This window comes from Amblyomma maculatum, chromosome 1 (genome assembly GCF_055883805.1).
Source record: "Amblyomma maculatum isolate TAMU_Amacu chromosome 1, ASM5588380v1, whole genome shotgun sequence".
NCBI classification, from domain to species: domain Eukaryota; kingdom Metazoa; phylum Arthropoda; class Arachnida; order Ixodida; family Ixodidae; genus Amblyomma; species Amblyomma maculatum.
The window spans coordinates 88,696,323-88,724,087 of NC_139344.1; the positions used below are offsets into that span (position 1 = coordinate 88,696,323).

A 27,765-nucleotide genomic window follows, 5' to 3' on the forward strand; every position below is an offset into this window, starting at 1 on the left:
AGCACCACGCTGTATCTAAAAAAAAATTTCTTTGTTTCTAGTGAGGAATGAGCTGTGCACCATTTTTCTGGAGTAGTTTAATATTTTTTATCTTTTGTACAAATTAGTTCACTCTTTGGTTTCATGCTATGGATAGATCAGCTGCAACCTTTCTAAGAATGCATGCCTATGAGTTTATCATGTCCGGTTTTTGCCATGTGATCAGTTGAAGGAGTGGCTTAGTTAAGTCCCTGACCGTTTAGGGGACTCTTATAGTCTTCAAATTGCACACAGAGGCCAGTCGCTGAGCTTTTTCATTATCTACGATTCGTCAGGAAACCTTTTAATGCACACAACTTGTCAACATAAAAGAAATGCCGATAAGTGTGTCAAAAAAGCAGGGAATGTAGTTGCCAGCTTTTGATGGCTTTATTTGTGTGCATAGAATTCTCTTTAGTGTCCCTTTAAAGGTTAGTACTTTTCTTTTAGCAGAGAGAAAGCAGAAAATGAGTTTTCATCATTCTAGCCCTGATGGGAAGAATATGCAAATAGTATCTATGACGGTAGCTAATGAATTGCAAGAAAATGCTTTCTTATTCTTTCGAATAACTATACACACTATACACAGGGCCAACTTTCTGGGGCTGCATGTTGAAAGCTACAGAGCTGAGATGCATCAGCTCACTCCTCAGCAGAATATAGTTCCTCCAGAAATTTGCGGACCTTGCTTCCAGATATTATACCATGAAGGAATTATTAATGTTATTATTATAGTGGAATACAACTTAATAAAAAAAAAACGCAGTTGCTAACAATGGGCCGTGATATGTGGCGAGTGTATTACTCCGCTGAATGGTGCGCAAAACCAGTTATTAACATTTGACTACAGATAACGAGCCAGACGCATCTAAATTCTTGAGCTTATACTTTGATCTGATTGTTAGCTTTTTTATTTGGATAACAAGAAAACCTTTAACTTTTAACTGTGGCAGTTACTGCAGAGTTCGGACCATAGATTTGCTATCCAGTACAGCATAAGTGTAACATGCTATGACTGCCATGTCTTCCCGCCGGTTTCGGTAGGCTTTTGCAATTGTTCTTGTTTTGATGGCATATGTTGTGTGGGCTATAGATTAGTCACCAATTTACATTCACAAAAGCCTTCAGTTGCGTAAAGGAGCACATTTCTGCGTGTTGTGCGAAAGCTGTCGATTCAACGTGAAGACAACTGAAACAGAAACTGTAACTCGGCCCAGATACGCATGCACTACTGGTCATAGTAATAATACTGGAAAGCTCTGCCCCCTTAGCTTCGGCTGCATAGCCACAGAAAGCTGTCCCTGAGTGTAGGCATCTTCCAAAGATTGAGTTATGGCTTGGTATGACTTTACGGGGAAGCGCCTGTGCTACAGCAAGTAAAGTATGATAAAAAAATCTTTGTGTGCTTGTGGAAAAGGCTGTGACACATTGTAAATTTTGTTAGGTTAGCATTTTCGCAGTATGCAATGAGTGCTGTTTTTTTTTTGTTTTTTTTCCTCTTGTGCCTCCTTCTTCACTGACTTCATGCAGCAGCTGGGGTATTATGACAGGACATAGTAGATACCATCTGGAATCAGGCAACTTATTGCCTACTTTAATTGCATTACATCTGCTGTTTGAGAGAGAAAACTTTTAAGTCTTTGCTGTTAGTTATTTGTGGCAGCACTTTGTCACGTTATGCACATGTCTTTCAGCTGCTCACAAGCCATTGCCATGCTTGCTTGTTTTTTGTTTTTTTTTTCCCCACCTCAAGCGTATGGTTTTGCAAGAAACGTGCTGGGGTTACGGCCCTGCTTTCAGTGTGCTCGCTCTAGCTACTGACACGCTGCACCGTTTCTAACACTGTTTGCTGTGCATATTGCAAGCAAGCTATTTTGCTGTGCTCGTATAGCGGCAAAAATTGTGTTCTTTGGTTTGTTTTTTGTTTTATTTTTTATTTTGCTAAAAACAATTGTGTACTGCTGTGGTTGGGCTCCAGAAATATGCATTTCTGGTGCTATTCTAGGGCTAGAAAAAAAAAAAAAACGAGAAGTCACACTGTAAGATTATGATACCAAGACCTATTTTGACCATTTCCTTGTTTCAGCTGACACCAAATAGTTGAGTGAGAGAAAGAAAAGTACTGAAAGAGCTTGTTTTGCACGAGCAAAATTTTGTGTAAAAGATGTTAGTACTTTCTCTACTATGCTAGTGTATTATAGAAGGTGTGCTTTTTGTATTTACAGAAATGTCATGGAGTAATAAAGGCAATTTGCTTTGTATTTGTTCAGAGATAACTGGAATATTCCCCAGGCAGTACATATGTTTCTCGACTTTTTCAGAAACCCATAAATCTTGGACTTGCTCTTTTGCTTTAGTAGTTGTAACATGGAAGTCAGGCGTTGTACACGTGGATCAAAATTGTTTCTTTGAAGTCCATTGCATAACCAGACTACTACTTTGCTACTTTTGTTGAAGGTCTTGCTGCTTGTGTAACTTTTGACATGCATTTCAGATTGCAGTGTTGAATGTTAGTAGCTGTTGCTGCTTTTTATCATTGTGAATCCGGTACAGCACAAGGCTTGAAATGTTTTGCAAAAGTCTGTCTAAATCAGAGAATTGGCAAACAAGAAAAAAAATTTAAGCTTTGCTTTGTGGAAGCGTGGAAGCTTTTCGCAGCTTATGAGCTGACGAAAAAGGACTTTTTTATTGGCAAAAAAAGATATATATATAGATGCGAGTCATGTGTGAAATCAGCACATTCAAGCTGGGTTTCAGTTTTGTGCCAGTACTGTTCAGCCTTGCAGCTGCTGATTTTATTTCTAGTGGCTGCTTTTTTTTTTTTTCTAACTTGCTAACAGTGTTGGGTATACCCATGGCGTGTCTTAGTGGCTGTGGTGCTGCTGCTTGCAGCTTGGTTGCAGCAGGTGCCATGCTCGTATACCAGCTGATTTTTTGTGTGTGGACTTTCGCAGGCTCATTTGTGAAGTGCCTAACAGTGTTTTGTATTAACTTTGTCGAAGGCCTTGGTTCCCCCGTGTGATGGTTTGCTCAGTTGCTTTTGATAGTAATTCTCTTGGATAACAGATGCATGACAGCTTATATGCAGTCAAGCTCTCCTATAACTGTTGAAGTTACAGTAGTAATTATAGTATAGTAATGCCTCACTTTCTGTTCCTGCAAAAATACATGCATAAATGGTCCCTTTTTTTTCCTGTAAACATTTCTCTCCCTTTTTTTTATTGCAGGGAAGTACAATGTAAGTCTAGGCAGAAGTTGTTGTTTTATCATTTGTTATCATTATTTGTTTATTCATTGTTTTATCATGTAAAAATTGGCTTCTAGCAGATATTAATTTTGTGCATTGTGACCATAAATGCATTCTTATTTGCTGTACTTAAAATTAAGCGTGGCATAGATTTCGTCATTTGTCTTCCCCCAGCTTTCTAGCAAAATTTTTTAGCACCATAATACGTGGCTTTGGCTATTGTGGAAAGCCAATGACGATGTGGTACTTACTAAAGCAGTGTAAAAGCTCATATATATATATATATATATATATATATATATATATATATGCATTTTGGATGGAACGTTTCTGGATAAACTAAAAGTTTGAAGAAGCTGACCTACTTCTAACACAAGTTTTAATAATAATTGTACTTCATTTGGGTATTGAGAATGACACATGCTATCGTTTCTAATGTTTGTATTGTGGGCGGCAAGATGTATGAACATTTTCATTGTTGCACTTGACTGCAAGCTGACTGTTTTCTTGAACATATTGTGAGATTTTGTAGTGTCTGTTCCATGGCATTAACCTAACTGAAGGTTTGTTTTATAGAGACTATGCCTTAGATGCTGCTGAGAAAGTGGAATGTTGTGAGGTTGCTAGTGTGCCACCTACCCTTGCCCCCCCCCCCCCCCTGTAGTGGACTACTGACAGTTGCCCAGTCTTCTGACTACATTGAGATGCCGGGCCGTAAGTGAGCCTGTGATATTTTTTTTTAAAGGGGGTCCACCGCTTGCTTGGCTACTATACACGCATGCTGCTGTTTTTTCACAATGCAAGCTGTGCTTTGGAGCAGCCTTTGTTTACGTTTTGGTTTGTTTTGTACACTTACACTTTGGCAGGATGAATGTATGCCTACGCCTAATGCTAAAGTTGTGCTTGATTTTAGCCGTATTGCACAAACGGGAGTTAAGGTTCACCTTTCGCCCATTATTTGGGGAGGAGGGGGGTAGTGAATGTTAACCAGAGTGGGCAGGAAGTGCTAAGCCATATTTACATGGGAGAAGTCTCATATTTCTGCTGCATTTGGATGTAGTGAGGTATAGTTAAATTTCTTTCTCACACAAAACGGCATGTAACAGCTTGGTAGCAGCATCACATCTATATATGAATTAGCAGCTTGTAGCTCAGCAGAGCCGGGGCCACTGAACAGTTTGAAGAAATAATATTAGGGTAGTTGGGGTAAATTAAACTACACCAGCCTGTAGCTGCTATGCAGTCAAACAGCATGATCTGATGTTATGAGTCATATTTTTTGTGGTTCTCGGATATGGGAGATGGAGGCATCTTGCTTCGTAATGTCACAGCATAGCCTATGCCTTATCTCTTTTGCTGATGCCATTTTAGAGCATCATTAAATATAAAATTTTATGTGAGGAATTCCATTTGTCTTGTAAACAAATTTGTTACTTTCTTTTTTTTTTGAGTGTGCAGTGATTAGTCCAGTGAGCTGAATTTTCACCGTCAGTAACTGTCTTTGAACTGGTTTTGCTATGATTGATCTTGATATTAATGTATACAGATGGGTAATGTCTTGCACATGATAATTTTGGATTTTAGCTTTAAATGTTGACATGGTTAGAAAATTGTCTGTGTTCTCTAACTTCTCTGCCTTAACTTGATGCTTACTTGGCTTGAGCATTGCGCAGATGGAATTTTGTTCTTGGCTCTAGTTAATGGCACATGCTTGCTTTGCTTCAATCAAGTCGTGTAGCTTGTGGCTGCAGATGACTTTTTAAAATGTCTGCGGGGACAGGAACCAGCAAGGCCGTTCCAGGAGTCAGGAAAGGATCTCCAATATCAGCGGCTATTGGTCGCATTGTACGAGGAAGCTCAAAGGAGAAGGCAGCGCCACGGATGGCTGTCGAAGAGACCTTTGAAGAGGAGCCTGTCTTGAAGATAGATTCTGCAAAGGTTACTCAGCAGGCAGCTGCTACTGAGACAGGTCCTACAGCTCCACCTAGGGATTCAAAGAAGAAAAGCAAGAAGGAGAAGAGCCCCAGCCCTTCGGGGGCTGACTACAGCCTGCCTAGGATTAGGGACCGTGACACTCCTGAAAGAGATTTCACCAGTACTACTGACACCTTGATTGTCTCGAGCATCAGAGAGGATGTTGATGCTTCCAAAGAGTTAGCTACTGATGGCAGACAGAAAAAGGAAAAGAAAAAGGAAAGAAAAGAGAAGAGCCCAAGCCCTCCCGGTCCTGACTACACACTGCCCAGGCTGAGGGACACATACACTCTATCGAGTGATGTGACTGAAGCAGGTTATGCTGCAAGCACATTCCCTGAACAACAAGGTATAACATTAGAGCAAGGTATTGTAAAAGAATCCTTGGAAACAAAAAGCAAAGAGCATTCATTGCCTCCTGGTGTAGTCAAAAGTGGGGAGAATGGGTCACTTGGAGCAGATCTAGCTGAAAGACAAGTGAAGCAGTTGTCACAAGACCCTGAAGATACAATTGTGGAAAAAGTGGAGAGGGTTGTAAAAGAGACTCCGGGTAAAATTGTTGAAATGGTCCACATCAAGAGGCAGAGGAGCAGCAAAAGTCCTGAGGGTAAGGGCAAAAGCAAGAAAGGGCTTCCAAGTTCTGAAGTACTAGCTCCCGACATTGCTGGAGAGCCGAGAGATGTCCCAACTGAAACAACTCGGGTCGAAAAGAAATCAAAAAAGCACAAGGAATCCAGTCCTACAAAGCATGGAAAGAAAGATGTAAAGGAAGTGTCTGAGGCTGTGGACAAGGAGGCCGAGCTTCCTGCTTCTGATAGCAAATCGCCGGATAGTGGGTTTTTGTCAAAGATGGCTAAAAAAATGTTTCCACGCAGTGGTAAAGCTAGTGCTTCTGATGAAGAGCCATCTTCACTTTCTGAGAGCAGTCCTGTTTCTAAAAAGAAGCCTGGAAAGCTTCCCAAGTCGGCAACGTTGCCTAAGGCTAGTGAAAAGCCTTCCAAAACACATTTACATGAAATCAAAAGTGTTGATGTTGAAGTGGACACATCTAAACTAACTTCAAAAGGGGTGAAGGGTGTGTCAGCAAAATATGAGGAAGGATTGGAAACGAGCACAGATAAGGAGCCAGACAGCAGATTCTTTTCAAAAATGGCAAAAATTCCAAAGAAAATGTTCCCTCGTAGTTCAAAGACCAGCTCGTCTGAAGACGAACCGTCATCAGCGAGTGAAAGCTTTCCTTCATCTAAGCAAAAGGGCAAAAAAGAAAAAGAAATTTCGCCTAAAAAGAAGGAAAAAGCTTTGAAGGTAAAGCCAGATTCTAAAAAACTGTCAACTTCCTTTGAGGTGGAAGTTGACAGAGACACGCTGCCAGTTGCTGGAGTGGATATTGATGCTAAAAAGACAGGCCTACAGGGGTTGCCAGACACTGATTTGAAGAAAACTGTGGGTATGCAGATATCTTTCCCTCGCGACACCAAGGCTGTTGGACCTAAAGGGGAACTTGTGGAGCGCTGTGTTGACATTGAAAATATGCAATCACCGCAGAAGGAGCCTCAGCTTGCTGTTGTCGGAGAGTTTCCAGATAAACCAAGTGCAGATATTGAGCTGTCGCTCACTTCCAAGGAAACTGCTCCTGATTTTTCAGATAAAGCACAGGGTCACATTGAGGTTGGTACCCCTGAGCATGGGAAATCAACAAAGGGCGGTTTCATGACTAAAATGGCCAAGCTGCCAAGGAAAATATTTCCTCATGGCTTTAAGGGTGAAGTTTCTGTTGAGGAGCCATCTGTGGAGGCTGAAAATATTCATGTTTCTATGCCTGAGACTTGGGTTAAGCTAGATATTAAGGATCTAGAGAAAGAGGGGCCTGACATACCAGGAAAGAAGCTGACTGCAACCCTGCCTGGTGGTGTAGAAAGGGATCTTGAAATGAGTGCTCAAGACCTCCCTGTATCGTCTGATGGAGGCTTCTTATCAAAAGCGACCAAGTTTCCAAAGAAGGTATTCTCACATGAACCTCGGGATGGTGTTGTCTTTGAAGGGCCATCTGTAGAGGATGCGGGCATTGACATGGAGTCTTCACTGCCAGAAGTACAGTTAAAAGTAAAAGGTAAAGCTTTTGAAAAGCCTGAAACAAAGCTTGACGTTACATTACCTGAAAAGAAAGTAGCAGCAGTTCTGCCTCATGGTGCTGAAGGGCATATTGACGTAACTATGGATGAAATGGGCAAACCATCTGAGGATGGCATTATGTCTAAAGTGGCAAAGATGCCAAAAAAGATGTTCCCACTTGGTCCTAAGGAGGAAATTGCTGTTCACGAGCAATCATTTACACAACATGGCATTCATGTTAAAATTCCAAAGCTAGAAGATGAATTAGAAGTAAGGGCAAGCCTCCCAGAAAAACTCCAAGTAGGCATTGATGTTGATTCTTCCAAAGAGTTAGCCACTGATGGCAAAAAGAAAACGAAAAAGGAAAAGAAAGAAAAGAGCCCAAGTCCTCCTGGCCCTGACTACACATTACCCAGGTTAAGGGACACTTACACCCCACCAAGAGATGCTTCCTCGGATTTACCAGAAGCTGTTGAATGGAAAATAGAAGTATCAGCTCCTGATGTTGGAAGACCAACAGATGGTGGCTTTATATCAAAGATGTCCCAGCTTCCAAAGAAAATGTTTCCACATGGCTCGAAGGGAACTGTTTCACTTGAAGAAACACCGGAAGCTGTTGGTGACATTCATGCAAAGGTACCAGAAGCTCATGTAAAAGGGAGCTTGAAAGGTCCTGAAATGCCTGAAATTGAAGGTGACATTGCAGTACCTGGTAAGAAAGGGGCTGTGAGCTTGCCGGAAGGTGCTGAGGGAAAAATAGAAATATCGACTCCAGAAATTGGCAAGCCATCAGATAAAGGGTTTATGTCGAAGATGGCTAAGCTTCCTAAAAAAATGTTTCCCCATGGCACCAAGGGAGGTGCTTCAGTTGAGGTACCAGAAATGGGTGATGTCGAGGTAAAGATGCCAGAAGCCCATTTAGATGTGGACATTAAAGGGCCTGAAAAGCCAAAGGTAGAGCTAGTTGCATTGCCAAAAGGGAAAGTTGACATTGATGTAACCGAAGGCATTGAAGGGCGAGTAGAAGTATCGGCACCGGAAATTGGCAAGCCAGAAGGAGGATTTATGTCAAAGATGGCCAAGAAAATGTTTCCCCATGGCACTAAGGGAAGTGTTTCAGTTGAGGCACCAGAAATGGGTGATGTCGAGGTAAAGATGCCTGAAGCCCATTTAGGTGTGGACATTAAAAAGCCTGAAATGCCAAAGGCAGAGCTAGATGTGGCATTGCCAGAAGGCAAAGTTGACATTGATGTTCCTGAAGGCATTGAAGGGCAAGGGGAAGTATCGGCTCCTGAAATTGGCAAGCCAGAAGGAGGATTTATGTCAAAGATGGCCAAACTCCCTAAGAAAATGTTTCCTCATGGCACCAAGGGTAGTGTTTCAGTTGAGGTACCAGAAATGGGTGATGTCGAGGTAAAGATGCCAGAAGCCCATTTAGATGTGGACATTAAAGGGCCTGAAAAGCCAAAGGTAGAGCTAGTTGCACTGCCAAAAGGGAAAGTTGACATTGATGTAACCGAAGGCATTGAAGGGCGAGTAGAAGTATCTGCACCAGAAATTGGCAAGCCAGAAGGAGGATTTATGTCAAAGATGGCCAAGAAAATGTTTCCCCATGGCACTAAGGGAAGTGTTTCAGTTGAGGCACCAGAAATGGGTGATGTTGAGGTAAAGATGCCTGAAGCCCATTTTGGTGTGGACATTAAAAAGCCTGAAATGCCAAAGGCAGAGCTAGATGTGGCATTGCCAGAAGGCAAAATTGACATTGATGTTCCTGAAGGCATTGAAGGGCAAGTGGAAGTATCGGCTCCTGAAATTGGCAAGCCAGAAGGAGGATTTATGTCAAAGATGGCCAAACTCCCTAAGAAAATGTTTCCTCATGGCACCAAGGGTAGTGTTTCAGTTGAGGCACCAGAAATGGGTGATGTCGAGGTAAAGATGCCTGATGCCCATTTAGATGTGGACATTAAAAAGCCCAAATTTCCAAAGGCAGAGCTAGATGTTTCATTGCCAAAAGGGAAAGTTGACATTGATGTAACCGAAGGCATTGAAGGGCGAGTAGAAGTATCGGCACCAGAAATTGGCAAGCCAGAAGGAGGATTTATGTCAAAGATGGCCAAGAAAATGTTTCCTCATGGCACCAAGGGTAGTGTTTCAGTTGAGGCACCAGAAATGGGTGATGTCGAGGTAAAGTTGCCTGAAGCCCATTTAGGTGTGGACATTAAAAAGCCTGAAATGCCAAAGGCGGAGCTAGATGTGGCATTGCCAGAAGGCAAAGTTGACATTGATTTACCTGAAGGCATTGAAGGGCAAGTGGAAGTATCGGCTCCTGAAATTGGCAAGCTAGAAGGAGGATTTATGTCAAAGATGGCAAAATTCCCCAAGAAAATGTTTCCTCATGGCACCAAGGGTAGTGTTTCAGTTGAGGCACCAGATTTGGGTGACGTCGAGGTTAAGGTGCCTGAAGCCCATTTAGGTGTGGACATAAAAAAGCCTGAAATGCCAAAGGCAGAGCTAAATGTTGCATTGCCAAAAGGGAAAGTTGACATTGGTGTACCTGAGGGCATTGAACGGCAAGTGGAAGTATCGGCTCCTGAAATTGGCAAGCCAGAAGGAGGATTTATGTCAAAGATGGCAAAACTCCCCAAGAAAATGTTTCCTCATGGCACCAAGGGAGGTGTTTCAGTTGAGGCACCAGATTTGGGTGATGTCGAGGTAAAGATGCCTGAAGCCCATTTAGGTGTGGACATTAAAAAGCCTGAGGTTCCAAAGGCAGAACTAGATGTTGCATTTCCAAAAGGGAAAGTTGACATTGATGTATTCGAAGGCATTGAAGGAAAAGTGGAAGTATCCGCACCGGAAATTGGCAAGCCAGAAGGAGGAATTATGTCAAAGATGGCAAAACTCCCAAAGAAAATGTTTCCCCATGGCACCAAGGGAGGTGTTTCAGTTGAGGCACCCGATTTGGGTGATGTCGAGGTAAAGATGCCTGAAGCCCATTTAGATGTGGACGTTAAAAAGCCCGAATTGCCAAAGGCAGAGCTAGATGCTTCATTGCCAAGAGGCAAAGTTGACATTGATGTACCCGAAGGCGTTGAAGCGCGAGCGGAAGTATCAGCACCGGAAATTGGCAAGCCAGAAGGAGGATTTATGTCGAAGATGGCGAAACTCCCCAAGAAAATGTTTGCTCATGGCACCAAGGGAAGTGCTTCAGTTGAGGCACCAGATTTGGGTAACGTTGAGGTAAAGGTGCCTGAAGCACATTTAGATGTGGACATTAAAGGGCATGAAAAGCCAAAGGCAGATCTAGATGTCTCATTGCCAAAAGGGAAAGTTGACATTGATGTTCCCGAAGGCATTGAAGGGCGAGTTGAAGTATCAGCTCCAGAAATTGGCAAGCCAGATAAGGGATTTATGTCAAAGATGGCCAAATTTCCCAAGAAAATGTTTTCTCATGGCACAAAAGGAAGTGTTTCAATTGAGACACCAGAAATGGGTGATGTTGAGGTAAAGATGCCTGAAGCCCATTTTGGTGTGGACATTAAAGGGCCTGAAAAGCCAAAGGCAGAGCTAGACGTTGCATTGCCAAAAGGGAAAGTTGACATTGACATACGTGAAGGCATTGAAGGACAAGTGGAAGTACCGGCTCCTGAAATTGGCAAGCCAGAAGGAGGATTTATGTCAAAGATGGCAAAGCTCCCCAAAAAAATGTTTCCTCCTGGCACCAAGGGAAGTGTTTCAGTTGAGGCACCAGAATTGGGTGATGTCGAGGTTAAGATTCCTGAAGCCCGTTTTGATGTGGACATTAAAGGGCCTGAAAAGCCAAAGGCAGAGCTAGACGTTGCATTGCCAAAAGGGAAAGTTGACATTGACGTACCTGAAGGCATTGAAGGGCGAGTAGAAGTATCAGCTCCGGAAATTGGCAGGCCAGAAGCAGGATTTATGTCGAAGATGGCAAAACTTCCCCCAAAAATGTTTCCTCATGGCACCAAGGGAAGTGTTTCAGTTGAGGCACCAGAATTGGGTGATGTTGAGGTAAAAATACCTGAAGCGCATTTAGGTGTGGACATTAAAGGGCCTGAAAAGCCAAAGGCAGAGCTAGACGTTGCATTGCCAAAAGGGAAAGTTCACATTGACGTACCTGAAGGCAGTGAAGGGCGAGTGGAAGTATCAGCTCCGGAAATTGGCAAGCCAGAAGGAGGATTTATGTCGAAAATGACTAAACTCCCCAAAAAAATGTTTGCTCATGGTGCCAAGGGAAGTGTTTCAGTTGAGGCACCAGAATTGGGTGATGTCGAGGTAAAAATGCCTGAAGCGCACTTAGATGTGGGCATTAAAGGGCCTGAAAAGCCAAAGGCAGAGCTAGATGTTGCATTGCCAAAAGGGAAAATTGACATTGACGTACCTGAAGGCTTTGAAGGGCGAGTGGAAGTATCGGCTCCTGAAATTGGCAAACCAGAGGGAGGATTTATGTCGAAGATGGCAAAACTTCCCAAAAAAATGTTTCCTCATGGCACCAAGGGAAGTGTTTCAGTTGAGGCACCAGAATTGGGTGATGTTGAGGTAAAAATTCCTGAAGCGCATTTAGATGTGGACATTAAAGGGCCTGAAAAGCCAAAGGCAGAGCTAGATGTTTCATTGCCAAAAGGGAAAATTGACATTGACATACCTGAAGGCTTTGAAGGGCGAGTGGAAGTATCGGCTCCAGAAATTGGCAAACCAGAGGGAGGATTTATGTCGAAGATGGCAAAACTTCCCAAAAAAATGTTTCCTCATGGCACCAAGGGAAGTGCTTCAGTTGAGGCACCAGAATTGGGTGACGTTGAGGTAAAAATGCCTGAAGCGCATTTAGATGTGGACATTAAAGGGCCTGAAAAGCCAAAGGCAGAGCTAGATGTTGCATTGCCAAAAGGGAAAATTGACATTGACGTACCTGAAGGCTTTGAAGGGCGAGTGGAAGTATCGGCTCCAGAAATTGGCAAACCAGTGGGAGGATTTATGTCGAAGATGGCAAAACTTCCCAAAAAAATGTTTCCTCATGGCACCAAGGGAAGTGTTTCAGTTGAGGCACCAGAATTGGGTGATGTTGAGGTAAAAATGCCTGAAGCACATTTAGATGTAGACTTTAAAGGGCCTGAAAAGCCAAGGGCAGAGCTAGATGTTGCATTGCCAAAAGGGAAAATTGACATGGACATACCTGAAGGCATTAAAGGGGGAGTAGAAATATCAGTTCCAGAAATTGGCAAGCCATCGGACGGAGGCTTGATGTCAAAGATGCCTAAGCTTCCTAAAAAAATGCTTCCCCTTGGTGCCAAGGGAACTGTTTCTGTAGGAGAGGCTCCTGAGGTTGGTGGGGATGTCCAGGTAAAAATGCTTGAGCCTCACATAACGATGGGCATTAAAGGTACTGAAAAGGCAGATGTTAAGGGAGATATTAAACTTCCTGGTAAGAAGGTAGCTGTTGACCTGCCAAAAGGCATAGAGGGGAAGGTAGAAATATCCACCCCAGAAATGAGCAGATCATCGGATGGAGGTTTTATTTCAAAGATGGGCAAAATCCCCAAGAAAATGTTTCCTCATGGTGCCCAGGGAAATGTTTCGGTCGAAGGTGCACCAGAATTAGGTGATATTCAGGTAAAGATGCCTGATGCACCAGAATTGGGTGATATCCAGAGTAAGATGCCTGAAGGTCATTCAGGTGCAGATATTAAAAGGCTGGAAAGACCAAAGGGGGAACGAGACGTTGCATTGCTAGAAGGAAAAGTTGACATTGACATACCTGAAGGTGTTGAAGGGAGAGTAGAAATATCAGCTCCAGAAATTGGCAAGCCATCGGACGGAGGATTTATGTCAAAGATGGGTAAGCTTCCTAAAAAGATGTTTCCTCATGGCACCAAGGGAAGTGTTACCGTAGAAGGGGTACCTGAATTTGGGGATGTTCAGGAAAAAATGCCAGAAGGCCACATAAAGATGGACATTAAAGGTATTGAAAAACCAGAAGTTGAAGGAGACATTACAGTGCCCGGTAAGAAGGTGCCTGTTGACCTGCCAGAAGGGGTAGAAGGAAAAGTAGAAATATCGACCCCAGAAATGGGCAGACCATCCGATAAAGGTTTTATGTCAAAAATGGCAAAGTTTCCAAAAAAAATATTTTCTCATGGCTCGAAGGGAGGGGCTCACGATGAGGTGTCTGAAATTGCTGATGATATCAAAGTAAAGATGCCTGAAGCTAGCTTAAAAATGGATGTGGAATGCCCAGAAAAGCCTGAATTAGATTTTGACATTTCAACACCTGAAAAGAAAGTCGATGTTAATGTGCCTGAGGGCTTTGAAGGAAAAGTTGAAATATCTACTCCAGAACTTGGCAAGCCATCAGATGGAGGATTTATGTCAAAGGTGGCCAAACTTCCTAAAAAAGTACTCTCTCATGGCTCTAAGGAAGGGATATCGGTTGGTAAAGTGTCTGAAGTTACTGGCGATGTTGAAGTGGAATTGCCAGAAGCTCACTTAAATGTTGATGTGAAAGGTCTTAGAAAACCTGACTCAGATGTGGATATTTCAGTGCCTGAAAAAAAAGGTGCTGTGGATGTGCCTAAAGGCCTTGAAGGAAAAGTTGAAATATCTACTCCAGACCTTGGCAAGCCATCAGATAAAGGATTTATGTCAAAGGTGGTCAAATTCCCCAAAAAGATGTTTCCTCATGGCTCTAAGGGAGAGATGTCTGTGGGTGAGGTTTCAGAAGTTACTGGGGATGTTCAAGCAGTGTCGCCGGAAGCTCACTTGGATGTGGATGTGAAAGGTCATCGGAGGCCTGACTTAAATGTGGACATTTCACTGACCGAAAAGGAAGTTACTGTGGACGTGCCTGAGGGCTTTGAAAGAAAAGTTGAGGTATCAGCTCCAGAACTTGACAAGCCATCTGACAGTGGCTTTATGTCGAAGGTGTCCAAATTCCCAAAAAAGATGTTTCCTCATGGCTCTAAGGGAGGGATGTCTGTCGGTGAGGTGTCAGAAGTTACTGGTGATGTTCAAGTAGGCTTGCCAGAAGCCCACTTGATAGTGGGTGTGAAGGGTTCTGAAAGGCCCGACTCAGAAACGCACATTTCAGTTGCTGAAAAGAAGGTTATTGGGGACGTGCCTGAGGGGTTTGAAGGAGAAGTTGAAGTATCAACTCCAGAACTTGTCAGATCATCAGATGGAAGTCTTGTGGCTAAAGTGGCCAAGCTCCCTAAGAAGCTTATTTCCTCTGAGGTGAAGTCTGTAAGCTCATTTAAGGAACCTTCGCTCAGTGCCCATGGCGCCCATGTTGATGTTCCTGGAAGCGATACAGCCCTGAAGGTGGATGCCAAGCTTCCTGCAATGCCTGTAGCTGATGTGGACATTTCACTGTCTGCAACGGAAACTTCTGCTAGTGTACCAGAAAGTGTTGCAGGAAAGGTGGAAGTAGTTGTTCCAGAAGCTGGAAAACCATCTGATAAAGGCTTCATGTCAAAAATGGCCAAGATTCCAAAGAAGATGTTTCACCATGGTCCAAAAAGTAGTGGCTCAACTGATGAACATTCCACGTTGGCTGAAACTGTTGATGACAAGGCGCCCGGCTTTGGACTACAGCTGCAGGGAGATGTCAAGATTCCCACGAAGCCTGAAGCAGACGTCTCATTTGATGAGAAGGAAGTTACTGTGCACCTACCAGAAGGGAGAAAGGGAACCGTTGATTTAAGCACCCCAGGACTAGGTAAGCATTCAAACAAAAGTTTTATGTCGAAAATGGCCAAGTTGCCCAAGAAGATATTTTCTCATGGTCCTAAGTCTGGCACATCATATGAAGAGCCATTAAATGCTATTGACCCCATTCATGTGAAGCTGCCTCAGGTAGATGCCCAAATTAGGAACAAAGGTGATGTTAACGTGTCAGTTTTAGACAGGGAAGTTCCTGGCATGTTAACAGAAAAAGGTCGAACTCCAGACAACAAAAGCTCTCTTAATATGATACCTGATGCAAGTCCTACATCCAGAGTGACAAAAGTCCCCAAGGAGAAGTTGCCTGACATTCCCCATGGCAGCATGCCAGCTGAAGAGGGGGGTGTTCAACAGGGCACGCATGCTCAGATACCTGATAGAGAGGCACAGCTTAATATAGTTGCTTCTCAGACGTCCCCAAAAAATCTTGGTGCTGAGTTACCTGAGAAATATTTGACATCTGAGACTAGTACAGCTCAAGTTTCCAGAATGACATTTTCTCTGGGCACGAAGGGAGATGTTGCACCTGAAGAGTCATTGAAAAATAGTAACACTGGCGTGAGTTTGCCTAGAGTAGAATCACGTGATGTCCCTGTGGTGGTGTCAAAAAAGATGGATGTGAGTTTTGACGTGCCACATTCAGAAGAGAACATTGTGACTGAGAAACATACAGGAACTTCAGACAAAAGTGCTGCAGAAATGGGAAAGAAATCGGATAAAGGCCTTTTATCCAAGGTGGCAAAGATACCAAAAAAGTTACTTCCCCACAGCTCAAGGAAAAGTATTCCCGCAGGCGGGTCATTAGAACCCGGGGCAAATATATCCGATTCAGAATTGCAGTTAACTGGGAATGCTAAGCTTCATGCAAAGTCTCAAGCAGATTTCAATGTGGCAGTGCGTGAAAGGAAGCCTACCATAGAGTTGCTGGAGAGTACTAAAAGTATTGAAGGAAGCCTTTCAATAAAAAATACGGGGTATGTTGGTAGATTTAAAGGAAGGTCAGAAAAGCATGAGCCAGACATGACAGCTGCAAGTGTTCCTAAAAATGTACCTAGTGTGGAAGTAAAGAATGAAAAGGAGAAGCAGCTGCCAGGTGCGAGTACTGTCCTTGACAGTGACACTTTGAAGTATATGACAGAAAGCTTGTTCTCAGATGCCGCAGCTACTCCTCATGAACTACGTATGGGTGTTTCAAAGACCAGTGGTTCTGAACAGAACGTACCTTTGTTTTCTGTGAGTGATTCGATAGCTACAGAGGAGGTTGCAAAGCCTGCTTATAAGTCAGGCACTAAATGTGGTGTCTCCATTTGCGGTGGCGAACTGCCTGAAGGGGTTTTCTTGGGTGAGGTGCGGGATAGCATTCAGAAACCATCTCTAGAGCGTACTGTGAAAAAAATTGGCTCTAAAGGAACCAGCAAAGCACCAGGATATGATGGACCTTTTGGGGAAGTTACTGAGAAGTTATCTGAAAATAGACTAGGCGCTCATGATAGAGAACTTCATACTGCACATGAAACAGCTAATATATCTGCTCCAATGAAGGAGCTGCAAAGCGAGCTTTTCAGTGCGCCACATGACCTAGTTCAGGCAGTCGAAAAACCTGAACATGAGACTAAAGTATCAGGGGAAGTCAAGGCAGATGAATTTAGGACTCCTGGTGGCTTTGTGAAGGTTGTTGAAGTTACTACCCACGACATTGGTAGAGTCCCAGAGGGTATGCTTAGACTGGGCGCTGGGACAATTTCAGCAATGTTTCCTTCTGACGGCAGAGGTGGCATTCTTGAAGGAGACTTAACAACGTTAACAGATGTTGTACATGTGACAAAGCATGAGGTCCGAAAGGCACCGAAACGTTCGAGTGAAGAACATGCTTCAGGGAAGCCCCTGTGCCATGACCATCGGGTGCAAGGATTGAATATTGAACCACATGCAGTTGTTACAAGAAGGAAGCTTACAGAGTTACCAGGAGGCTTTGTGGATGTTATTGAGGTTACGGCACGTGATGTTAAGAAACCACGTGATGAAGGCGTTCCTCTGGTAAAGTGTGAGCTCCCTTTATGGGTGACACATCAAAGTGGAATCATAGGTGGGTCCTCAGCTGGTTCTGAAAGCATGAATAAACCAACAGGGGAGTGGATTGAAGATTCAAGAATGTCTGTTGCAGTGGGGGAGCATGTTCCTGATAAGTCAAGTCAAGGTGCTGACATTCTGCTGCCAGGAAAGGAGCTGCCTACCACGGAAGGACACGAAATCATGGAAACGCCTGGCGGTGTCATAGAAGTCATCGAAGTGACTGCACATGAACTTTCAAAGCCACCAAGCTCTGGTCTCTTATCCAAAGTATCAAAAATTCCCAAGAAGATATTTCCACGTGGTTCAAAGTCAAAGAGTTCAGATGAAGAGTCACCATCACCAGGAAAGAGGGAACTGAAAGAAACACCTGGCGGTATTGTTGAAGTAGTTGAAGTTACGAAACATGACGTTTCGATACTTCCTGAAAGCAAACATGTCAAGCAAGATGGCACAGAAGTCCTGTTGGAGCCCACAACATTGGAAACTAAGGCTAGTGGTGCAGAAGGATTGCCACCAACACAAGTGACACGAGAGATTAAAGAAGTGCCTGGTGGCATTGTTGAAGTTGTCAGAGTTACAAAACACATTGTTGGAAAGCTTCCTGAAGACAAGGGCATTGGAGAATCAACAACTCCAGATTCATCACTTCCGTGGGAAGCAGAATTGGCCAAGGACCCATCAGCTGTCATAAAACGAGAAGTGAAAGAGACACCAGAAGGACACGTTGAAGTGGTGCAGGTCATCAGAAGAGAAACCAGTGATGTGCCTTTTGGGTCTGATTTCTCTGGGGACTTGGAATCGGATGGAACTGTGTCTCGGAGGATTGAAACAACGATTGTTGATGGCAAGCCAACTGTCATCAGGCGGCTAGTGACAACAACGTCAGATGGAATTCGGCAAGTTACTGAACACATTGAGCAGGGTGCTGAAGAAGCTGGAAGTGCAGCGAGCAGCTTGTTTGCTAAAATGGGAGAATTTGCAAAAGGCTTATCCAGTGATGATCCATCAGCTGTGACAACGCGAGAAGTGAAGCAGCTTCCAGGCGGTGCTATTGAAGTTGTGTCTGTTACCAAGCGCTCTAGTTCTTCTCCGGAGACAGAAATCACCAGCCAAGAGCAGCTGCCGTCAAGCACTTCGGGCTCCATGCACTTTGCAGAAAGTGCAGTTGGGAAGCCTACGGAGGCGCAGACAACAATCATTCGGAGAGAAATTTCTGGACCAGAGACCATAGTACGTACCACTACATCAGTTGTCACATCAGCCACTGCGCCGGGCTCCTCAAAGCCAGAATTCTCTGCTGATGTTCTTGACAAGATGTTTGGTGCTATGGAAAAGCCTCGGGTAGATGATCGGCTCAAAGACGTTCTCACTGCGGAAGGAGGTTACGTAGCCAAAAGAGAAGTTACGCCGGAGGAAGCAGAGCTCCTTGCGCAACTTTTTCCTGAACAGTCATCTGGCATGGCTTCGTATCCTCCTGCTGGTTTAGTGCCGGAAGCTGCGATAATTCCTGAGTACCGGTGCATGACCACAGCTGAAGGAGCACCGGTGTCTCCTCATGACCCCGAATCTAAGGAAAAAGTGTTGCTGAAGCTGGGACGGGCGCTTAGCCAAGACGACCTGGATGCGCCATCTCCAACCCAAGGTGAAGCAGCCATGACAGTCGCTGGACTCGGTGAAGGTACTACAATGGCTTTGTAGGCCATTATTTTTCTATTTTCTGCTTTTTATGTGGCTTCGAATGGATGGATGTGCCTGATTGCTGTGATGGTTTTCAGACATCTTTCTTCAATGTCTTGGACGTATGGGTTGTGTAATATAATTTATACATCTAATAGTAGATAAGTTAACCTAGGCATTGCAGATGCTTGTAGGAAAAAAAAGCATTTCTTTATACAGGGTGTTTTGAAAGAGTGTGTTACTCACAGAAAAGCAAGACAAAAATGGAAAAATAAACGATAAAGTTGATGAGGGTTGATATTAGTGTGTGAGCTTGATAAGTGTTGCATTTGAACCTCTGATATCCGAGTGTGACTGTATTCTGGGTGAATGTTCAAGTAAGATTCTTGTTTTCTATATGATTTCATAAGAGGCATGGCATTATAAGTATTATTAAAAGGCATGGCATTAGGGTATTTATTTGCCAAGCTTTTTTTTTTTTTTTTTTTTTTCAAAGCATTGCAGCGAGACACTGCTTCAAAAAAAGATAAATTGCGTACTATATCTATATGCACCCATAAGATAACATTCTTATTTTGTATGCTGATGCATGTAGTCATTTAACTGAGGGGCTGTCAATTGTAATATTGTGAGGCTTGTATTTATAACAGAGCTTCAGTTTGCAAATGACTGGTTTAACTTGATATGATCTTCATACTGTTGAGATCAAAAGTTTATAGAATGCCCTTTCTCAGGAAAAAAAGCTTATTGTAGCTCTACTTTTTGATACAGTTGCATGGTATTCATACCAGCAGGTGCAGTGTGCATGCTCTCTCATACTGGAGCATATCAGGTGACTGTATTGCACGACCGCGCCGAAATAAATATTTTACCACACACTGTTGTCTCGCAAAAAGTTTTGATCACGTTAGTACACGTTTACAGATTGCACCTATCCCCGGGGGGTAGGCAGAATAAAGCTTTCGTGTTTCTTGATCATGCCTTCTCTCTGTTGCACTTGCAAGAGCAGAAGTAGCAATGGCGTGAGCAGAGTTTAAAGCAACGAACTCTATGCAAAAGATATACAGAGGATAAATGCTGGTGTAGCACATGTAAAACAGTGTTTGTTACTATGGTCTATAATAGCAGTGAAATACATGACTGCTTGTCATTTGGAATACAGATGTTCATTAAATTTCCTTTCAAACGCATGCTTATCTATAGTATGTGTGAGAAAATTTTAGCACAGCACATACTATACAGCTGTCAACTTTCCAATGGCTGTGCCTTCCAAGCCTATTGCTTTGTTTAAGCTAATCGATGGAGCAGAGGACTGAGGCCCATTGGCTGGAAATCTGGTTTTAACTTTGGTATTATTTCAGTACCAAAGCTAAAGTCTCTCATTGTAGACCATGCCCATGGAGACAATTGTGTTGGCTGTTTGCTGTAAAGGGCTTTGCAGCTTGCCGGCAATTGGTCGTCATTTTGGCAAGGTGCCATACTTGTTCTGCAGAGGTTTTAGAAACACTTTATCTGAAAATGTAGTGACATGCTGCCTCAGTGTTTTTAGTTTTTATCCAAATGCTGGTTGAAAAGAGAGGCACAGTGTGGGGTGTAATGTAACAAATCATGCTTCAGTCCTACCTCCACCTACTAGAGCTGCACCTTCAGCTATATTAGACAAACTTATACAGTCGAACCCGTTATATCGAATCCGGATATATCGAATTTTGGTTATATCGAACTCACGGAATATCCCCTTGAAAATCTCGTAAAAGTATAGGAAAGCCGCGTCATATATCGAACTCAATTTCACTGGTCGTTCGATATGTCGAACTCCCCACCACGCACTGGAAAGTGTGCCTTCCCCAAAGACGATCGCATCACCCTTGGCCGTTTGCCGCATGACGTTTTCAAGCCACGCGCGAAAGAAATGAGAGGGGCCAGTTCGGCGACGACTGGTCTGGGCAGCAAGCTGCTATTCTCCAAAGGCGCGCGCATCTGCAGTTATCGTTTCTTGCGCGCCAGCACATGACGTTTGCAAGCCATGTGCATGGGTGTGCCCATTCTTTTGTCGAGCTATCTATCTCCTTCAGCACGCGCTACGCATGCGCCAAGCCAGCTCGGCCCTTTTCAGACAGACGTCGGACGCTTTCCCCAGCGTGTGTTGCGAGCCCTCTGCGCGCGGCGGCTGACGTGGCTATGGCGCCTGCGGACGTTAAGAAGTGGCAGATCTCTTTCTTTGTTATTTTTTTGTTTTGTGTGTGTTAGAGTAATCCATTCTTATTGTTGTGCTGTACGCGCGACGTAGCGTAAGATATGTCGGCTGCGAACGTTAAAAAGCGGCAGTTTTTTTTGCGAGAGTCGTTCATTTTTGCATGTATGAATCAACGAAAGCACGCAGTCAGCTGCGATCATGACGCCCGTCCTAAGCGCGGCGTGATAAATTGCACCAGGCTTGTGCAATCAAGCCATCACGGGCACTGCCAAGTTCGCTCCCCGCCACGGCAGGAGCTATCAAAAGATAACCGCGCCGTGACGTTACCGCTGCGCAGCATCTTGGCACGCTGCCAAGAAATGAGCTGTGGATGAGACGACCGAAACGGAGTGATGCGTGCCATCGACATGCAAGCGAAAACGCTCGCGATTTTTGCCGCGTCGACAAAAAAACCTTGTTTTGAGCTGCCTCTGTGGCTCGAGCGGCGAGAGGGACGCAGTTCCAACAAGTTGGAATTTTTCGCTCTGTCGCTGCCTCTCGTCACTCAATCGCTTGCATGTGAGCGAGCTGGCCTTAACGCTTTTTTTTTTTTTTCCAAGTTGTCGGGTGCAAAAGTGGAGGGTGGATTCATTATGCGAGTGGTTTGGTTACGCAACAAATACGGTATTGTTTTTTCGCATCGTAAGTGCCGTCACAAGCCGATTTCTGTATATCGAATTATCGATATATCAAACTATTTCGCGATCCCCTTCGAGTTCAATATATCTGGGTTCGACTGTATAATTTTTTGTACGTCTTATGCCTGAAATTGTGTTGTATGTGTTTCACTGTGGTTCTCGCAGTGAAAGCAGCTGTAAGGAAACAAAAAAAGCAAATAATCCAACAGTATTATAAAGCTGTTGGAATAAATAGCTCCAAAGAAGTAAGCCTCACTTCTCATTGCACTGGGAGCTCCTCTCCTTGTCTTTCATCAGAATTGTGAATAATCAAACCAAAACTTTCTGTGCGTGTACAGTTTTGGATGTGGCACTTGCAAAGAACTTTGAGTAAGCAGAAAAATTTATGCACGAGGTTACAGTGTGCTCTATTACTTTGGATAGGGTCCTTGCTTAGAAAAAAACACATGTACTGAGGCTTAATCATTGCAACCAGCAGTAAGAATGTAGGCGAGCTCCTTTTTTTTTTTTTTTCTTTTGCAGGTGGGCTTGAACTTGTATAAGCTCTACCCACAAAATAGGAGGACTATAATGCAAAGAGCTAAAGGAAAGCAACCTTTGTGACTTAATATAATGTTACCAGTGGGGAGAACTGATTGGCAGCACACTTTACAGTAATTACAGCAATGCAAAAGAGTAAAAGCAAAGCAACATTGACCACATTTTCTCAATCTTCTTTCAATCTCAAGCTAGCCGGAGCTTGCTTGAGGAAAGACAACAAATATTATGAAATTAAGGAATTGGAAAAAAAATATTTAAAAAATGACAGGGTGGGGGGGGAGTCACCTTTAAAAAGTTGTGCATCCCTACTTTATCTGTTTCAAAATATGACAGGCCAATATTTTGGCATGCAGGAGGGGCAATTCAGATAAAGATTCATTGATAGCATATAAATAAAATAAAAAAGGCTGTTCATGCAGTTGCAATCAGTAAGCAGAAAAAACATGCAGCACTGATTTACTCTAGAAAATGCTCCTCTATAGTTTTACTAAAATTGCTTTCGTGCTGCTCTAAGAAAAAAACTACTCTCTCTTGGAATAGTGACATATATAGTTCTTCCTGTACTTGAAGAGTTGTTGCATTGGCGGGCTTATTTCATTATTGTGATAACAATAGAAGCTTCATAGGAAAAAAAAATTACTTCCTCTCTCGTAATCGAGAGTAGATGTAGGCTTGAAATGGTTGCTGGCATAGCACATTGTCGGCAGAGGCAAGCAGCCTTCTGCCGTAGCATAGAACTTCAAAGTGATCGCTTTCCGTAAGATGCTTCCTACCTCTCCTTTCATCAGGCTTCATTGCTTGGCTTAAGAAGTTGTGAGGGTAGCAACATTGAAATGCAGAACAATGCAGAAGCATGCGCAACCACGAAGGGATGCTGGCCTGACAGGAACATAGGAGAAGCAGCACGTTCGAAATGCTTCCTGAGTGTGTATACAACCGTCTGCAAAAGAGGGAAATGGCATGAGCTGACGCCACGACACAGTGGCAGGCTTGATTCCAAATTCCCGAACGCAGTTTGAATGGCTGCTGCCTCAACCGCCCACCAGACACGCGAGTTTGTGGCAGCGTGGTGCCCTCCTTGGGGAGGGAGTAGAAGCCATTGAGAGTGGCGAACTCTCCTCATTAAATCTCGTTCAGTGGTCAGATGTTCAAGTTTTGGTGCCTGGATGAAGGGAAATCGGGGCCCAGATGAAGGGGAATTTGTGCCCGGATGTTCCTTCTCGTTGTTGGCTCGATGTCTCCTCAAGGTAGCCAACAACGAGAGCTAAAAGCGTTTTATGCTTAAAATTTTGTTGTCTGTCATAAACTGCATTTTCATTGCTGTGCAGTCGCAGTAGTGCGAGTTGCGCAATAAGCCACTGTTTACATAGTGGCGTACGAAGTTTTCGCAATGGTACTGCCACCCTGCATCGCAGCTGAAAATTAAATTTTGAGCTTGTCCCCTACCGTTGAAAGTCGAGCTAGTTGGTCAGACGACATGATGCACCACGCAGCAGAGTCGATCGAGATGCAAAACAGCGCATCGAACAAGATACTCTGAGTGCATCCAAGGGATTGTTTATCACATCCCCTTGTCCTGTGGCATGAATTATATCGGCCAGACCGGAAGATGCATAAATGATAGGATTAGAGAACATGCCTTTACGATATTGGAAAAGTCCGGGACTAACCTTGCGATACACTGCAAGGACTGCACTCTTTGTGAAAAAGGAATGTCTCCAACAGAACTTAATAAAGTAGCAGTTTTGAGGAAGAGCAAGGACAAATTAACGAGAGAGATTTTGGAAGCTTGGGAAATATCTTTAGTTGGTGAAGACTGCATTAGCATGCCTTCTGTTCTCCTGTTGAAGAAAGAGAAAGACTTTTTAGATTATTGGGAGGACCGTCAAAGAAGAAGTGGTGTGTGTTCTTAGAAGTGGAGAAAGAAGAGGATGTTGGTGTTCAATTTAATCAGTTGTCGCAGCATTGTCCTTGTTTATGTGTATGTGTGTATTGTGTGCCTCTCCTGTGTTTCGTCGCCTACTCTGCTGCGTAGTGCATCATGTTGTCCCCTTTAGTATTTATTTTTCTCCTCTTTCATCTCTAGCGAGCTTCACCACCTGTTGCATTGCAAAACATCTCATTCGGTTTGCTGGGATTGCTTTTTGGTTACTCACTGCCTTGGGGCAACCTACTCCCCCCTCACTTCGTTGCAATGTGCTTTCAGGTTTACATGCGCCTTTCAAAGGCACAGTTGCGTCCCTATCTAACAACTCTGCTGGGACTTCGCTGCAACTTCATACCAAAGTGAGCCATATATATGGGATGGTGACGCGAGGAAATCCCCGTTATAAAATAGTGATTGGCATGTTTAAAGTCACCAGATAGGAAGGGACAATACGTTTCTATGTATCTTATAGCGTCCGTGTTACCACCTCTAGACACCTTTGGTTAAATGTCTAATCACCAGCTAGATGACCCGAAGAGATGTCTAGTTGTGTGTAAACAGACATGTAGGGGCATGCGAACACAAATGTGAAAGAATTACATGAAACTCAGTGTAAAGGGTATCAACAGATCCTTATGCTAATTTACTGTAATTAGATGTCCCCGTGTTTTTTTTCTTATTTGTTTTGCTAGACCAAGATTATTGATAGTGCCTTTTCAAGAAACTTTGATCAGCTGTTACTGCAATTGTAATATTATCACCTTCCCATACCAGGTGCACACTTATCATTGCATCGTCATGAGACAAAATGTGTTGTCCATTTAAATGATTATAAAAAAAATTATATATTTTGTTTTTACATGAAAAAGTGTGAAGAACATATTGTCGCTTTATTTTGCTATGTGGTGCATTTTTGGGCGCACAATAAAAATGTTCACTGGCTAGTGTGTTGATGTGCTCACTTGATAGCTTTTGGTTAGGAATGCGGCCAAATGTGGATTTATTGCATTTAAGTGTGAGACGGAACATTGTTGAGTGGCCCACATGCATTGTCATATTCTAAGCCTCGTGGTATTCTGTAGATCATCACGCCACACAGTCACAGCACGCGAGCAAACATGCTGGCGCTTACATTTTTTTTATTTTGGAAGTGCGAAGACTGATAAACAAACATGGCTCTGTGTCACATGACCTAGCGTTGAAAAGTAGGCATCTTTTGAAGCAGTGAATCTCTTTGCTAAAAATAAAAGCTTTCCTTCTAGCAGTTTTTTTTTTTTGGTTTTGCTCTAAAGCATAATCAGTTGTGTGTTCAAGTGTATGCTATTCACTTATAATTGCCATGTCTCTCACTTGTTTGATGTTTGATTAGTACTTTTGCTTGCAGTCACTGAAACCTTAGTAAAATAACTTATTTCTCTATGAAGTCAGGGGTGCTAGCTTTGAAGTTGCTTTTTATTGAAGTTTTATTGAAGTTACACAACCCAACAGCAGCGGGCCTTTTTGAGTGCTAAGGTTGCATACACATTGCTTAGCAAGTTTTTATGGGTGAGCTTGTGCTGGCAAGTCACTTGAAGCACTTACGTGTGTCAAGCGTTGCTGTTGGTCTTTCATGCAGCATGTTTTTCGTGTCAGTATGAGATCTTGAAGATGAATGATCATTGGTTGCTCGAAAGTACTCCAAAAGCCTCTAGGCTGTCTGCCCCTTTTCCTCTCTCGTCCTTTCATTCTATGTGGTTGAGAGTTGACTTATCAGTTGCTGCTCAGTTGGCTGAAATGGGTAGCCATTTTCTCTCCATGGACTGTTGTGGGCATATGCACTGATAAGCCAGACATGTTTCCTCAAATGTTGTTGTTAAGCTTGTTTAGTTGGCGAAGTATATCTGTGTTGTGGTCAAGGAAAATATCTTGTTATTATGAAAGATAATATACTCTAATTGTCTTTAATGGCTGCAGTTTGGAGAGGAGAGTTAGAGGGGGGAGGGGGGAATGAAAAAAGGGAAGGCGGTTCCTCTCGCCAGATGTTTGAGGAAAGTATTGCTACAGCATTTTAATGTATACTAACATTCTGACAATGATTAATGCGATGAAAAATGTATTTCATATATTTAAAATGGTTAGATCATGCTAAGTGTTGCTTGATATGAGCATTATATGCTGCAACAGAATCAAGAAGAGTACTGTTTAGGTAACGTGAAGACAGTGTTAGAAGTACAGGAATCTTGCACACACTTACATTCATTCTATAAATTTCTGTAAATGTTTAATTTTATATTCCATGCTTTGGGGGCTGCCAGTTAGGGATGAGATTAAGATCATACTGGAGAGTGTCAATGCCCTTGTCGTTACTTATGTCTAGAAAAATTACACAGTTATCTGTGCAGTGAAAAATGGTAGAAGATACAGTTGAAGGAAGGTTGAGAATATAAGTTAAAAATAAGAATGGTCCAAGGACGGATCCTTGTGGTGCACCAAATAGTATGTTAGTAAGTGATGAGTTAGGGCCATAAGTAAATACAAATTGTCAGCAGTTAAGAGAGCAAGATTCAGTACTTGGGAGATTCCAGGATATTGAGGTTAAGGTGGCTTTACTTACGAAGAAATAATTAGGGGCGCACAATATAAAAGGCTTTCAAGCGTCTAAAAGAATATGTTCTGCGCAAGGTGACTTGTCAAGTATGTGATTAGCTTGTCATTGAATGAAAGTAACTGTGTTTCACATGAATATGTTTGACAAAAACAATGTTCTTAACGATGAATATGTTGTAATAATTGTCAGCATGTGCTAATGAGTGAAATGTGACAAAAACCTTAAGTCATATGCTTACCAATGGAGTTTGGAGTGGAACTGCCTTCCTAATTTTCTAGTAATTAGCGAGATTTGATGTGTCAAGCAGCTCTTAAAAAAGCTTCAAGCTTTTTAAAAGCACAAGTATTATTTAAGAGCTTAGAGCTAATTGCATCAGATCCAGGGGAAGGATCATTTTTAAGGCTTGTTTATCAATGCCAGCTGAATTAGCAGTTATAGGTGATACTATAATGGAGAATCCATGGCATGGGGGGTATACCAAGAAGATGTGCTGTCAAATTTGAGAGGAAGCTTTCAGTGGATGTATCATTTAGTACTGCAGCTGAAAGATCACTTGATATAAGGTTACTAGAGGGATCTTGTAATGTAATTAAAGGTTCATGCGCAGCGTGTATAATGCACCAGAACTTAACATACGTTTTCAGAACAAATGCCTTTCACATTTTGTTAACCCACTACAGTTCAACTCTCTCCGTCAGTGTAAAATGCAGCTGTATAGTTCCTTGCGCAATTAATGTGCACTTCAGTATTTACCCGATCTTAATAGGAACCCCTTTTATAGAAGTTTGGCTTGAACATTGTGCAAGTACTTATGTACAAATAGGTTTCATAATGTTACGAAATACTTGTTATTGCATTGCATGTGAGCCAACATGAAATTGCAGAATTTTGCACGTGGTAAGCTTAGTGCTTGTTCAGTGTTGCTCATTTAAGTATAATTATCAGAAAACTGTAATGACATTTTGAGTTTTCTCCATGGTATTTGTGCTGCTTTTAAAC

General features: G+C 43.0%; 1 protein-coding gene across 1 annotated transcript in view; it reads left to right on the forward strand.

Moving 5' to 3' along the window:
- LOC146203107 (uncharacterized) overlaps positions 1–27,765 on the forward strand; it is a 239,886-nt gene that overhangs the window by 152,113 nt on the left and 60,008 nt on the right. The window contains exons 35-36 of the mRNA XM_084588528.1: positions 5,046–15,083; positions 17,253–18,839. Of these exons, the coding sequence (XP_084444654.1) occupies positions 5,046–15,083; positions 17,253–18,839 (11,625 nt within the window). The remainder of the gene's footprint in view (positions 1–5,045; positions 15,084–17,252; positions 18,840–27,765) is intronic.